General features: G+C 35.6%; 3 protein-coding genes and 1 long non-coding RNA gene across 4 annotated transcripts; all 4 read right to left on the bottom strand.

Annotated features, from left to right (window-relative positions):
• Positions 1–500: 500 nt before the first annotated feature.
• LOC114715631 (disease resistance-like protein DSC1) lies at positions 501–4,016 on the bottom strand. The gene is made up of 5 exons (XM_028900492.1): positions 3,745–4,016; positions 3,064–3,592; positions 2,628–2,954; positions 1,839–1,924; positions 501–1,734 (listed from the first exon to the last, which is right to left on the bottom strand). The coding sequence occupies exons 1-5, from the start codon at positions 4,014–4,016 to the stop codon at positions 501–503; spliced, it is 2,448 nt and encodes an 815-aa protein (XP_028756325.1).
• An 828-nt stretch (positions 4,017–4,844) lies between these two features.
• On the bottom strand, positions 4,845–5,293 carry LOC114715630 (disease resistance protein RLM3-like). The gene is made up of 2 exons (XM_028900491.1): positions 4,961–5,293; positions 4,845–4,883 (listed from the first exon to the last, which is right to left on the bottom strand). The coding sequence occupies exons 1-2, from the start codon at positions 5,291–5,293 to the stop codon at positions 4,845–4,847; spliced, it is 372 nt and encodes a 123-aa protein (XP_028756324.1).
• Positions 5,294–9,026: 3,733 nt separating this feature from the next.
• LOC114715646 (uncharacterized) lies at positions 9,027–9,903 on the bottom strand. Its single transcript, XR_003737565.1, has 2 exons — positions 9,873–9,903; positions 9,027–9,445 (listed from the first exon to the last, which is right to left on the bottom strand). It is a non-coding gene; the product is annotated as an uncharacterized LOC114715646 (long non-coding RNA).
• Positions 9,904–11,073: 1,170 nt separating this feature from the next.
• LOC114715629 (putative disease resistance protein At4g11170) lies at positions 11,074–15,145 on the bottom strand. The gene is made up of 5 exons (XM_028900490.1): positions 14,655–15,145; positions 13,351–14,434; positions 13,196–13,242; positions 12,951–13,086; positions 11,074–12,090 (listed from the first exon to the last, which is right to left on the bottom strand). Exons 1-5 carry the CDS (start codon positions 15,143–15,145, stop codon positions 11,074–11,076), a joined length of 2,775 nt encoding a protein of 924 aa, XP_028756323.1.
• Between the last annotated feature and the right edge of the window lie 831 nt (positions 15,146–15,976).

Below are 15,976 nucleotides of genomic sequence, written 5' to 3'. Positions count from 1 at the left end.
TTTTAATAATTATTCCTTCTTTATTTTCCTATATTTCTTACTCAATAGTAAACTTTTATAGAATAATTATTTTCCTGAGGCCTTAACTAAATATTTATGCCTCTCAAACATCTTATAAATTTGTAGCTATAAAATTTGGGACAATTATGAAATATTAGAAGTAAGAAATCATCACCTTTTGGTAGCAAGGAATTGGAGGGACTCGCTCAGTTGAATCCAGCTGTTGAAATTCTTCAAGATTCAATAGAATAAGGTTGCGGCTGTAATGCCAATCGATCTATCACGTTGAAGTGGGCAGATCATTCAACTTGAGACGGCTTCTTTGTGAAAGGAGCAACCAAGCCTCATTCTAGATTTGTAGTTGATGGTGAAGTGAACGGCTGAGTGATGAATTTAAATGATAAAATCCCAAGCTCACCTAACAATGATAAAACCCAGCCCCTTTTACCATAAAAGAATGAATTAAAAAATAAATAAATATTCTTATCACTATTTCTCTTTTAAAGATTTTCATATATTTGCGTTTTGGAGAGGCCGCTTCCGTTTGCATTAGAGCTAGGCTGAGGAGGCAATGGCAATGGAATTTGTTTAATTTCACCATCTTGATATTCAACTGCAGATATCGGGCATACCCCACACCTTTTGATCTCTACTCTTCTGTCATCATCCCAACGGACTTTGAATTTAACTTGAAGATCCATGTTGCTCTGACCATTTCTTTTCTTTTCTCCTATTTTCCTTTTTAGTTTTCCAAATGAATCTGGATCATACCAAAGACAAACATGCTTTGAGGACGTCCGCTCAAACACGGAAAACGAGCTTTTAGCTCCCCTGCAAGCATATTTACCATCAACAAACCATTTGGCATCAATTTCTTCTATCCCCCATGGTAATTCAGAAACGACGACGCAAAAAAGGAATCTCCCATGCTCAGAATTTGGAATCGAACTGAGATTCACAGACACCGAAGACCCTTTATCCTTATACATGAACCACTTTGGAACTCTTTTTCCTGGATATTCCAATCCAGCATAGTCATGAGTGGCTTTCTTTATCTCAAGTAGCACTCTTGCCTCAGCAGCTTTGATTGCCCGACGATTCAGCTTCTTGCAATTTGTGAATATAAAGCACGGACATGCCTTATCTTTTCCTTCTTCACCTTCGTTTGTCAAAGGTGAATATTGTATGGTCTCAAGGGATATGCAGTTAGCGGCAATCAATGTCAAGATAGAGGGAGGGAGCTCTGGTAGACAACGAAGCCTTTTACATCCATCCAGTCTAAGACGTTGGAGGCGTGAAAGATGTTTGATGCTTGAAGGCAAGGTCTGCACATGAGTCCGTGAGAGAACTAACTCACGTAATGATGACGGCATCCTGATGTCATTAGGAAGTTCAGATAATTCATTGCAATCCGCAAGCCATAGAAATTCCAAATTATAACACTTGGACAGGAGACTTAATGCTAGCTCATTACAACCTCCAGCTTCAAGACGTCGAAGGTCACGCAGCTTAATCAATTTGTGAACGCTTGTCACGTTTCTGCAATTGTTTAGAGATAATGAACGAATTTTGCCGCGATGCCCACTTGATGAGCGCAACGCACCACTGATGGCAGTTCCTGAAAGGTCTAAATAGAAATCTTCACTTTCTGAGGTCACTGAAAATTTCTCCAGACTTGAGCAACCACCTGCATAGAGCCGAAGGAGAGATTGGAGAGGGGTATCGCTTGTAAGGCTGGTAAGGGACTTGCAATGCTTTAGCCATAAACCACGCAGGCTGCGGAGAGATAAAATAGATGGATGAACACTTTGCAATTTTGAACACAGATTGAGATTAACATGTTCAAGACGGCCTTGGAAAAATCTGGGAGTTCAATCAAGTCTTCTGATCGAGCGAGCGTAATTTCGATTAAGTTCGGAAGATTCTGTAAAAACATGAATTACATGATAAGATTGGTGGCCAAAACCAAATTAAATTACTTATCTATTCCTTTTTATAAGGTTTCACTGCCTGTTTTGCTGAGAAAATTAGTTGAAATTAGCTATTATCAACAAATTAAATTTTACAACTTTTCATGATCTTAATCAATACTCCCTCCGATTGAAGATATCAAATAACTACATCACATAATTTGAATAAAATTAGTTTAAAATAATAAATAATTAAAGAAAATGTAACTTGTTTTCTTAAAACCTGTTTGTTTATGGAGAGGATAAGAGAAACAATATGTAGAAAAAGAGATATGAGAGAATGAGTGAAAAAAAAAAAGAAGAATTAGAAATATATATAATTAATTAAAAGTAAAATAAAAATGATGTATTTAATGATTAGGTAAATCCAAATTATAACTTATTAAAAAAAATTCAGCTAAAAAAAAAAGCTTCAAAGATTTGATGCTTATAGTTCAACAGAGATAGTAATCTTTATAAGTAAAGGTCATGGAGCTTAGTGTGAGGGTGAAAGACGAAGGCGTTTATTTAGAATGGGTTATCCATATTTCATTGAATTTTGTAAGAGATTTTATCTGAACCCTATAAAATGGACAGAGGAGAGAGTACTTAATAAAGATTTTCCAACTGAACTGATGTATTAACAATATTTTCTAAGAAAAATAAAATAAAATTCACCTGCACTCCATCCCAAAGTCTTGTCAATCTGCTGTTGGACATGTCAAGTTGAACAAGATTTTCAGCTCTGAATGGTGCTGGCAGCGACTCTAAAGGGCATGCCTTCCAAAGCAATTGCATGAGTCCTTCTGGCAAAAAATCTATACCATCAGGAATTTGTACATTGAATTCATCCCCACCATCGACTTCACCCTCACCATCGAAAAGGAGGAAAAAATAAAAATTAAGAATCTTTAGGTTGGGCATTGAACGAAAGGCTCCAGGACTTAAGCACATCTCTCCAACTTCTGGAAGGTTCAAACTTACACCTTCAATGGCTTCACTTCCCTAACAAATGGAAAAAATAATTTTAGTGACAAAAATATTATGTAAAACAAATAGGAATATTGAATTCAACGATTTTTCATATTAAAAAAAGCAGAAATTTCACTCTTACCCTTTCGTTTTCCAATATTTCAGATATATCTTTAGGATCCCATAATCGACTACGCTTTCTAGGATCCTTTGACTCTTCACGAACAACCTGCCGACCCATTTCTTTTAGCAGATCGTGCATTAATATTCTCCCAAATTCATCAACTTCTAAAAGAGCTGCATCTCTAAGTCTGTTCAAGTCAAAAACGGTTGAATAACCACGTCGTGCTTTTAACAAATTTTTTACCACCTCAACATCCCTAGTTAGAACACGTCCCTCAGTATCATCACCAGTTAAAACACATGCAATATCCAAGAAACTCTCTCTCGCTTCAATATCAAGTCCTTCAAGACTTATTTTCAGGACTTCGTTAATTTCTAGATCAGCTGATTTTCGAAGTTTTTCTAATCGGCTTTCCCAAGCTTCTTGATCCTTCTCATTAGCCAAGGAGGAACCTAAAACTTTCAGGGCCAGTGGATTTCCATTTGCATACCTAGTCAATTTCTTTGCCAACCCTCTTAGTTTTGGGTCAGGGGCAGGGCGGTCTTTTCTGAAGGCATGTAAAGAGAAAATTAAAGTTGAAAAGCCTCCTTAGAATCCAAACCCTTCAGTTCATATATAGCATCACGATCTACATTACCAAGGACTTTTTTATTTCTAGTTGTTATTAAGATTTTACTGCCTGGTCTAAACCAATCGCGCCTTCCAACCAAATTGTTCACTTGATCATAATTATTAACATCATCAAAAACAATAAAAACTTCTTTCCGTCTAAGTCTCCTCATGTCATAAGAACTAGTGTGAGAATTGTTGTCCCCTAATAATGCCTTAATAAGATCTTTCTTCACAGCCTGTATTCCATGATTCTTTGATTTTTCTCCCACTTTTTCCACAAAATGATGAGACCCGTTGTATTCAGAACACCACTTGTTATACAACGCTCTTGCAAGAGTTGTTTTGCCCAAACTGCCCATCCCCCAAATGCAAATAATTCGGACATCGTTGGACTCCATGTCCAACAATAATTCTACATCTTGCATTCTCTCTTCAATTCCAATCAAGTCTTCTTCATTTTCTTCGGGATACTGATTGGGCAACCTTTTGTTAACACTTTCCACTATTTTTTCAATTTCGTCTGCTTCATTATCACTGCACGCCATTGGCAAGGCAAAGATGCACCAAATTTAATATCGCTTTATCTATTGAAAATTTTAAACTATTCCTAATAAAATGCAAATTTGAATACTTGTCAATTTTCAAATGTGTTCTTATTAATAGTTTCTTCGGAAACTGCTCCTTATTATAATTATAAGAGGTAATTGTAAAGTATGTCATGTTTCTTTCTATAAGAGATATTTGAAAGTTGTCTCAAATTTGGTTTGTTTATTTCTCATTTTATCCTATTTAATTACCACACATTCTATCTCTCATAGTAAGCGAGAGTATTTTGGATAAAAAAGTTATCCTTTTTACCCTTTCAACGGAGGAAGTACCAGATACCTTAAACTAGATATATAAAATTTCAGCTTAATTTAATGCCTATGAATGCATCATAATGACCATAGTGAGACGGGGATGCAGATGAAAAATATCGTAACAATAAAGTTGATGGGCCTAGTGGACTGGCTAAGCAAAGTGTATATATATGAGATCCTGTCCTCTCATTATGATTATCAAATCCCGTGAGATGCTCAAAGATTGATTTAATTTAGCCCCATTCATCATGCAAGAACATGGTAAGAGAAAGATCATAAGCATGTAGTTACCTATCGGTGATGGGGAAACCAGATATACCAGCAGCTTCAGCGAGAGCCTCCCGCCACTTCTGCAGTATCTGCTTGCTGATGCCTTTGCCCTCAAATTCTTCAAATGCTTTCTGATAACTCCCAGATTGCTTCCTCACATGTGAAGGATCTACTTTGTGGAACACTGGCATAACACGGTGACCTTGATTTTTGCAGCACTCCAATATTTTTGCAAGCTCATTCAGACACCACGTGGAAGATGCATAGTTTTCTGAGAACACCACAAGGAACAGAGCTGAATCTTCAATGGCTTTCTCAAGAGATTGCCATACCTCATCTCCTTTCTCAATTCCGTCGTCGGTGAATGTTTCTATTTCGCTTCTGCGAAGAGCATGGCAAAGATGGCTGGTGAAATTTCCGCGGGTGTCCTCACCTCTAAAACTTAAAAAAATATCATGTGGCTTTGGATATTGAGAAGATGGAGCAGGGGAGGAAGATGAAGCCATATCAGATTGCTCTGATATGGGGAAAAATTAGAATTCTCTTGTATATATAGGAAACAAAATGAATAATAAATAATTGTAAATTACAAATAAAAGCAAAGCTAAGTTCGATTCCGTGTGCCTTGTGAGAAGCTTCCCTGATTAAAGAAAGGCAGTCCTCCCAAGTTGGAATTTTCCAGTGCTCTGAGTAGGTGGATAAGACAGCACTATAGGAAATTACAGTGACCTTGACCCAAAAGCCTTATCCAATTTCCTACGAGCAGCTCGTAAAAAGTAAAAAAATAAAATCAGATTTCTTACTGAAATTCATTTAAGGGGGTGTTTGGAACACCCCGTAATCACTTTTCAAAAGCATTTTTTCATAAATCGAGACAAACTCCTCTACATATTTACTTCGCATACCGTAAAAGCACTTCTGAAACCATGATTTTGTTCTTACCCAAACCCCCTCTTAATAAAGCACTCTGACTCTACCTTTTAATTTTCGTTTCTACTCCTTTTCTTGAGGTCTGGCGTATGTGTTCGCTATTGAGAAATATAAAACTGAACAAATAACTATCCTGTTCAAAAAATAGTAATAATATATAATAATATGTTCGCATTACATTTACAATGCAAGTCCTCACCTTTTGGTCCAAAGAAAAAAGAAAGTCTTATCATGTTTTTTCCAGTCAAAATGAAGCCTTTCTAGCGGTGAAACATCCAGCAAACCTTGGGAGAAACCTAAGCCCTTATTTGATTTCTATTTTTTAAAATTTTTATTTCAATTTCGGGAAATGAAAAAGGAATTCATGTTTGAGTGGGGTCTGAGGTGAAGCCCAAAAAGCCAGTCAATGAATAAAGATGGTGTGAGTAATAAACACGGAATAGGGTACGTCACGGAAATTGTGCAGATACCGCTGTAAACGCTGCTGATACGGATTGCGCGTGACTAATTTTCACCATTTCACATTAGCAATTTATAACCTTTTTTTTCACGGGTCACAATTTAAGTCATCATGTACTACCCTGCAAGTGGTACCAAGTTACCGACAACACCAGGTGACACCATTTGATGAATGTCATTTAAACAACTTTTTGACAATTTCATTAAAAGAGTAGTAAATTTCGCCTATGATGTAGCAAATTCCCCAGAACGTACATGGCATATCATATGAACAGTCCTAAGTGTGGAATTGATAAAACGTGTCGTGATTTGCTTACGTAAAATGATGAATCTCACTTTAAAGTGTAGCAAACTCCGCCTCGACTGCGGTAAATTTCTTAAGATAGGATCATTTGCTTTGATAATTATTTTATGTATTATTTTATATCATTTTAACAAATGGACTTGATGGCTGAACGATCATATGACTTTATAGAATCTAAAGGGTTCAAATCCCAATGATTTAGATCATTGCAAGTGAGGAGTAAGGAATCACAGAACTCGTGGAACACGTTGCAGCAGGGGTGAATTAATGTGGAGATAAATTGATAAGGATGAATTTTCATTGTGTGGATTTTTCTGGTGTAAAATAGTACTGCTCCCTTTGGCCAAAAAAAAAAAGTATTACTCCCTCCCAGACTTATTTTGATTTAACATTTTATTTTCGCAAACTTATAAATTTTTTCTCAAAATCTTCATATTGATTATGACAAAAAAAATTCATTTGAAAGTAGTTAATGATTAAAAAACACTTTAGAATATAAATTAATCTATGTTTTTCATAAATAATACTCTTTTGATCCTTAATATAAGACCCATTTAACTAATTTGATTAGATTAAGAAAATTGGGTAAATTAGTTAATTATAAGAAAAGTAACACATTTTTTCTAAAATACTATAATCATCTTTCTTAATACTCTCTCCCTCTTCTACTTGATTATAGTTGATGTAGTATCTATAGAGATAATTTAGAAAAAAATTGATAAATATAAAAAATGGGTCTTATATTTAGGACTAGAACCAACTCAAGAATTGAGTCTTATATTAAAAACAAGAGGAATAGTAGTTAATTTAAACAAACAGGGCTAAGGCATTTGAAAGAAAGCTGGTGTTGGAATTTTACTGTGCTATTACAAGCGGGTGAAAAAGAAATAAACACCAAGTGTGGAAGTGAGGAACTAAATCGGCACGCTTGCAAGTTCTTAATGATTACACATGCAACAGTATTGAAGGCGGATAAATAATCTAAAATGAAACTGATTTTTTTTCCTTCTGTTTTTGGTGCAATATTATGCATATATAAATTAAAGATAGGGTCTAAAAATTTGTTTCATTTGTCCAACATCGATCTCTTTAGTGTGGGATATAGTTGTAATTGGTTTTAAAGTACGACTTGAGGTTTTACCCGTTTCCGCGTGACTTCCGGAGGGTTTTAATGCGTGATTGGGAAACTGATTACTTTGACACTTTCTGCCAAATTTCTCAAAAGGTCTTCACCCAAAGCTTAATCAGAAAATTACAAATGATTCAAATTTAATAAAAGGTCTTCCTGATTTTGAATATCCCTTTTTTTTGGGCCAACAATTATGATTCTCATGTCTCGATGCTTTGTGATTAAGATTTAGGGAAAACTAATTCATAAATCTTTATAGTTACTTGATTTTTAATCAGGCTTTCGTAATTTTTTTAATTAGGTTCTTACCTTTTTTTTTAATTATAGGTATCGGTTCCTGTACTTACAAGTTGTTAATTTGTAAGAGAAATAATGTTGGTAATTAGTGACATTGTCCTCATTCAGCATATACTTGGATTAATTAAATTTGTCACATAGATGTAAATAAAATCAAAATTAACCAAATTATACATTAAATATAAATGTATAGAGACAACTTTATGGATAATAATATCTTATTATGTCAGTAACAAATAAAAAAATTTATTTCATCATTTTATCTTTAAAAATCCTTTTTTATTTTATATTTTGAGGCAGAATCCATACCAGTTATATATGAGATTAGAAACTAATGCCCATAATTAAAAAACCTATCCGGACAACCCCTTTGAATTTGATTACTCAAGAAGCCATAAGCCTGAAAATATGAGATGGAGAACCACGAGCACATGCAGAATATAATGTGACGCGTGTTGTGAATAGAGCGACCAAAGTACGAATACCCTATTTTGAAAATAAGAAGCGGAAGATTAAGAGCTTGTTTAGTTTCTTATTTTCAAAACAATTTTTTGTTTTTAAAAATGAGAAAACCAAAAAAAAAATTTTGCTTGACAATTTGTTTTTAGTTGGTTGTTTAAAAAAAAAACAAACAGTAATATTTTTTTAAAAGAAAAAAAAATAAAACAACTTTTAGATTTTTTCTGTTTTTGTTTTTGTGTTTTTGTTTTTTTTTATTTTGAAATATTGGGAAACATTCTTTTCTTCGTATCTACCCCTGACATGTATCACTGTTAGTGACGGTCACCACTTGCCAAATATGATTTTTTTTTGTATTTTTTGTTTCAAATATAAATTTTTAAAATAATTATCCAAATATTTTTTGTTTTTTATTTTCAAATTTTTTTTAAAAAAACAGTTTTATAAATTGTTTTGGGAAAAAGAAAACAAAAAAAAAAGAATCAAACAAGCCCAAAGTTTTCTTTTTTTATCTGCGGACGTTGCAAAGAACGGAGAGAAGACGCACGGAGTACGTGAAGAAAGCGACTCATTCCAACCATAAGCGAAGATTAAAGGCCCTTTGTGCCCAGAAAATCCTCACTGACAGAGTTATATATGCAAGGGAAAAAAAGACCCAGTGTTGCAGATCAAAATGAAATGGAACCTTGAGAACTTTAGATAATTCCAAGAGAAAGGAAAAAGAATTAAGAACTAGGCGGCGCTGATACATAGATTTATATCAAAAAGGCAATTAAGAACTTTAGATCAGAGTATGCAAATAGCACACCCCTGAATTAGCATATATTTGCACAGATCCATAATCACAACCAGTTGCTACGGGTGGATACTCAAGTGTTTTAAGAGAATTGGGTGGGTCATAATCTTCTTCACCTCCGCTGGTTTCATGTTCTTCGCGATCCTTGTCCCTATTATTGAGACAAATGATCCATTCTTATCTCCTCATGTGATCAGGCTCTGCTTCAGTATTAATAACGTCACTTTTAGATGGTGACAAAGCCATCTGCCATATAATGAGACACCAGTTGAACCAAGCACAGCCTGCAACAGCATTACCATATACCAGGCAAGTCCTTAAATGACATGTATTAACATATGTAACCAGGAAGCAGAACAAAAAGGTGACATATTGACAATGACCAGGGCAACCATTTGGATTTTTTTTTAAAACGTTCTTTTTTTTACAAAACGAAACGTAATTTCAGCAATTTAAAGATACTTGAGGCCACAAGACTGATAATATTTGACTCTCTGAAGTTTTTCTTTTAGTCTCGAAAATTCTTCAAACTTGGGAACCAAGCCATTAATTGTTTTAAGATCCCAAGCACTTTTTAACTTGATTAACCATACAGCAACAAGATATATGAGCGGCCTTCCAAACTTGAACGTCAGGTCCAAATGCAACGTTATAAAAAGGCAAACGAAGCATAGCTTATAAAATGCTAAACAAAAAGCAATTATTCCGCACCTTCTGTGTCAGGTGGAAAATGTCCAAATCTTCAGGGGGCCATCTTCACGCGCGGCGGCGACCGGTGAATCATCGACGCCGATGACCGAAGACACTACAGGAGAAGGCTTTCAATCTGTTGAACTGATTTTATAAAGTTGGTTCATTCTATAACAGAAAACAAATCAAGCTCACATCTATTTCTTATGTCTGCAAACTCCTTCAATGGCTTCCTCAAACTCAAGCTCCATATATTTCTTCGACCATCAGAGAAGATGCAGCAATGAGGCAAATGGAGACAAAACATATTTGCACATAGGAGGTGAATTCGCATTTTCTTTCTCAATCTGCTTGGTTAAGAAGTAATCACCTTAATGTCCAGTTGAATCCAACTCTTCAAGATCCAACAGAAAGAAAGTCGTGGCCGTAATATGCCGAGGTCAATAGTCGAATGTAATCGTCACTCCCATCATCTTAGCTTAAAACAATAAAGAAAGGTTAAGATCAGCAATGCAATTTGGACTCCTCAGACCTCAAGAATAGAATCAAATCTCAATAGAAAAAAAATGTTAAATTAATCATATGCATGTCAATAGTACAACATAAGGATGCGGTAATTAGTACGTACAAACATGCAAAAATCATGTCTATAACTACTAATTAAAACCAGAGTATACCATTTTGAGGTGGATGCACGAGAGTGATGTATGAAGTTATAGTGTTTAGATCAATTCAACCTGAGAGCTTTAAAACTCAAAATCATTTCTTCAAATTCATCGAAGCAAGCTGTGGTATTTGCGCTTTCGAGAGAGAGAGGCCGCTTCCATTGCATTAGAGCCAGGCTGAGGAGGCAATGGCAATTGATTTTGTTTAATGTCACCATTTTGATATTCATCCGCAGATATCGGGCATACCCCGCACCTTCTGATCTTTACCATTCTGTCATCATCCGAACGAATGTCACCTTTTGATCCGTATGAAGTTATAGTGCATTTGCGCTTTCGAGAGAGAGAGGCCGCTTCCATTGCATTAGAGCTAGGCTGAGGAGGCCATGGCAATTGAATTTGTTTAATGTCACCATCTTGATATTCAACCGCAGATGTTGGGCATACTCCACACCTTTTGATCTCTGCCGTTCTGTCATCATCCCCACGAACTTCGAATTTAACTTTAAGCTCCATGTTGCTCTGACCATTTCTTTTCCTTTCTTCAATTTTCCTTTTTAGTTCTCCAAGTGAATCAGGATCATACCAAAGACCAACATGCTTTGAGGACTGCCCATACAAGTAAAACGGGCTTTTAGAGGCCCTGCAAGCATATTTACCATCAATAAACCATTCGGCATCAATTTCTCCCCCCCTGATGGTAATTTAGAAACGACGACGCAAAAAAGGAATCCCCCATCCTCAGAATTTGGAATCGAACTGAGATTCACAGTCATGGGATCCTCTTCAGTACTCTTAAACTTGAACCACTTTGGAACTATTTTTCCTGGATATTCCAATATAGCATCGTCATAAGTGGCTTTCTTTATCGCAAGTAGCACTCTTGCCTCAGCAGCTTCGATTGCCCGTCGATTCAGCTTCTTGCAATTTGTGAATAAAAAGCGTGGACATGCCTTATCTTTTCCTTCTTCACCTTCGTTTGTCAAAGGTGAATATTGTATGGTCTCAAGGGATATGCAGTCCATTGCAAACAATTGCAAGACAGAGGGAGGGAGCTCTGGTAGACAACGAAGCCTTTTACATCCCTCCAGGCCAAGACGTTGCAGGAGTGAAAGATGTTTGATGCTCGAAGGCAAGGTCTGTACATTAGTCTGTGAGAGATGTAAGTGACGTAATGATGACAGCAACCTGATGTCATTAGGAAGTTCAGATAATTCATTGCAATACGGAAGCCCTAGTCTTTCCAAAGCACCCATCTTATCACACTTGGACAGGAGAGGTGACGCTAGCTCATTACAGCCTCCAGCATCAACACCTCGAAGGTCGCTTGTCACATTTCCGCAATTGGCTATAGCTAAGTCACGAATTTTGCTGCGATGCCCACTTGATGAGCGCAACGCACCTCTGATGGCAGCTCCTGAAAGGTGTGAACAGAGCTCTTCATTTTCTGAGGTTACTGAAAATTCCTCCAGACTTGAGCAATAACTTACATCGAGCCGACTGAGAGATTGGAGAGGGGTATCGCTTGTAAGGCTGGTAAGGGACTGGCAATACTGTAGCCTAAACAATGCAGGCTGGGGAGAGATAAAATAGATGGATGAACACTCCGCAATTTTAAACAATAATGAGACTAACATCTTCAAGACGTGTGGCCTTGGAAAAATCTGGGAGTTCAATCAAGTCTGTTGAAGCATGAGCGTAATTTCGATTAAGTTCCGAAGATTCTGTAAAAGCATAAATTACATGATAAGATTGGTGGCCAAAACCAAATTAAATTACTTATCTATTCCTTTTTATAAGGTTTCGCTGCCTGTTTTGCTGAGAAAATAAGTTGAAATTAGCTATTGTCAACAACTTAAATTTTACAACTTTTCATAATCTTAATCAATACTCCCTCCGATTGAAGATACCAAATAACTACATCACATAATTTGATTAAAATTAGTTAAAAATAATAAATGATAAAAGAAAATGTAAATTATTTTCTTAAAACATGTTTGTTTATGAAGAGGATAAGTGAGAGAAAAAATATGTAGAAAAAGAGATATGAGAGAATGAGTGGAAAAAAAAAGAATTAGAAAGATATATAATCAATTAAAAGTAAAAAATAAAAATGATGTATCTCACCAAAAAAAAATGATGTATTTAATGATTAGGTAAATCCAAATTATAACTTATTAAAAAAAAAAAAAAGCTTCAAAGATTTGATGCTTATAGTTCAACAGAGATAGTAATCTTTATAAGTAAAGGTCATGGAGCTTAGTGTGAGGGTGAAAGACGAAGGCATTTATTTAGAATGGGTTATCAATATTTCATTGAATTTTGTAAGAGATTTTATCTGGACCTTATAAAAAGGGCTGAGCGGAGCGTATTTAATAAAGATTTTCCAACTGATGTGTTAACAATATTTTGTAAGAAAAAATATAAAATTCACCTGCACTCCATCCCAAAGTCTTGTCAATCTGCTGTAGGGCATTTCCAATCGAACAAGACTTTCAGCCTTAAATGTCGTTGGCAAGGACTCTAAAGGGCATCCCACCCAATCCATAGCATGAGATTTTTGACAGAAACTTCATACAAGAAGAATTTAACTTGTTCCTAAGCTGTCCATTCAAATATCCACAAACCCTAAGAAACTTTAGATTGGGCATTGAATCAAATGCTTTAATAATTACGCACGTCTCTTCAACTTCTGAAAGGCTAATAACCATGCCTTCAATACGTCCCTAACAAACAAAAAAATTATAATAGTAATAAAAATATTATATACGTCAAATAGGAATTTGGAATTCAACAATCTTTTTAATAAATAAATGTAGAAATTTCACGCTTACCATCTTTTTCTTCAATATATCAGAACTTTCCTTGAAAATCCAAAATATGTTGCACCATGTAGGATAATTTAATGATTCTTCACGGACAATTTGTTTACCCATTTGTTTTATTAGACTGTGCATACATATTCGTCCTCTATCAATATCTAAAAGGGCTTTTTCCTCAAGTATCGTCAATCCAATCTCGGTTGAATAACTGCATGTATCTAACAATTTTTTTACATCCTCAGCATCATAATAATAATTGAAAAAACATGCGACGTGCAAGAAAATATTTTTCTCTTCCTTATCAAGTCCTTCAAAACTCAATCTGAGGATATCAATGACTTCTGGACAAAACAATTTTTGAAGCTTTGCCAATTGGCTTTTCCATGCTTCTTGATTTTTGCCACGCAAGATGGAGCCTAGAACCTTTAGAGCCAATGGATTTCCACCTGCATATTTAGTCACTTCTTCTGCTAGCTCTTTTATCTTCGGATCACTGCAGCCTGTTTTGAAGGCATTCAAGGAGAAAAGTTGAAAAGCTTCATAAGGATCCAAACCATGAAGCGCATATATATTATTATCATCCACTTTCGTACGAAGCACTTGCTTATCTCTGCTTGTTATTAAGACTTTGCTACCTGATCCAAATTCACATCTTCCAACTAAATTTTCTAATTGTTCAGCATTATCAACATCATCAAGCACAATGAAAACCTTTGTCCGACGAAGCCTAGTCATGATATGAGAATATATTGCTTTACCCCCCAATAAACTCCAAACAAGTTCCTTCCTTAAAGCATCTATTCCATCTTTTTTTAATTTTTCTCCCACTTTTTCCAGAAAGTAAGACCCTTCGTATTCAAAATGCTGCTTGTCATACAATGCTCTTACAAGAGTTGTTTTGCCCAAACCGCCCATCCCCCAAATTCCAATGAATTGGCAACCACCATTTTTTGAACCTTTGTCCAACATTGATTCTACAACTGCCATTTTTTTGTGAATTCCAATCAAGCCTTTTAGATGATCTTCACTTTGATACCTACGGTCCAACTCTTTCATGATACAATTCACTATTTCTTCAATTAGCACTGCTTCATTCCTACACACCATTGAAAAAATAAAGAGGCACCAAATTTAATACCACATCATCTATCCATTTCAAATTTTGAACTATTCCTAATGACATGTAACTATGAAGATTTGCCAAATTTTAAAATTTGTCATAATATTTTTTTTGAGAAATATTACTTATATTAGATGACATAACTAGATATATACATATATCAGAGAAAGATCATAAGCATATATATACAAGTTACCTATCGGGGCTACAATGCCAACCGGATAAATTGGCAGCATGAGTGAGAGCCTCCCTCCACTGGCGCAGTTGTTGCGTGTTGTTGCTGCTTTTGCGCTCATGTCCTTCAAATGCTTCGTGGTAACTCCCACGTTGCTTCCTCACATCTGAAGGATCTACTCTATAGAACACAGGTATAAGAAGGTGACGTTGATTTCTGCAGCACTCTAATATTTTTGCAAGCTCCTTCAAGCACCACGTGGAAGATGCATAGTTTTCTGAGAACACCACAAGGAACAGAGTTGAATCTTTAATGGCTTTCTCAAGAGATGGCCATACCTCATCTCCTTTCTCGAGGCTGTCATCGATGTATGCATATATTTTTTGTCCACAAAGAGCATGATAAAGATGGCTTGTGAAATTCAAGCGGGTGTCCTCACCTCTAAAACTAATAAAAACATCATATTTCTTGGAAGATTGAGAAGATGGAGCAGAGGAAGAAGATGAAGCCATAGCAGATCGCCTGGCCACAATATGCAAAAGAGAATTGGGACTGCTTTCAATTCAGATCCAAGAATTTGTAATAGGAAACAAACCGGCCGAAGGGGAAGATGAGGTTACAGAAGTCGGTTGGGTAAATTAATGAATCAGTGGCTCTCAAATTTCAGAGGAAGGGAAAGACGGCACTAAATGAAGAAAGCATAGTACGGAGAGCAAGTAAATTACTCCGGCACTTTACCCGAAATGTTGACTAAACCCAAAAGCAAGTTAGAAAGTGGGAACTGGCTTCTTTTCATCCGCTGCCCTCGCCACTTTAGTTAGTGATGCTTAACGCTTTATTTTTAGACTATCGAAGCTTATTTTTATCCATTTTGATAAGTATTTATAAGTATTTTTATATAAATTAAGATAAAACTCTTCTCATATAATTATATTGTATTTTATAACTTACAATTAAAAAGTTGTTTATAAATTATTCCAAACAAGTTTTAGGTGTTACTGAGAAAATATTTGACAAAGCCAAATGCTTATTTAAAAAATTCAAAAAAGGGTTCTGCTTCACCTATTCCGCACCAAAACGGTGACTTTTAAATAAAGAGGGGCAGCTAAGGCAAAAAGGAGAGAGGCTGGTTTCGATGAAGTTCACACACAATTGGATCACAGTACCACGCGGTATCTGTCATTCACGTATTTGTATGGACATGTGCATCTAATTTGTATTAAATATAATAAAGTAAAATAAAACAATTATTATTTTTACCTTAATGCCAGTAAGGTAATTAGTTTAATTTGTTTTCAGATTCGTGAAAACTTAAGTTCGTTTATGGCTGCAGATAGCTATGG

Source organism: Neltuma alba, unplaced genomic scaffold (genome assembly GCF_004799145.2).
Source record: "Neltuma alba isolate B1F8T4 unplaced genomic scaffold, ASM479914v2 tig00011603_pilon, whole genome shotgun sequence".
In the NCBI taxonomy this organism is placed as follows: domain Eukaryota; kingdom Viridiplantae; phylum Streptophyta; class Magnoliopsida; order Fabales; family Fabaceae; genus Neltuma; species Neltuma alba.
Note: the sequence above shows the minus strand (reverse complement) of the source record. Positions and strands in the feature narration are given on the sequence as shown.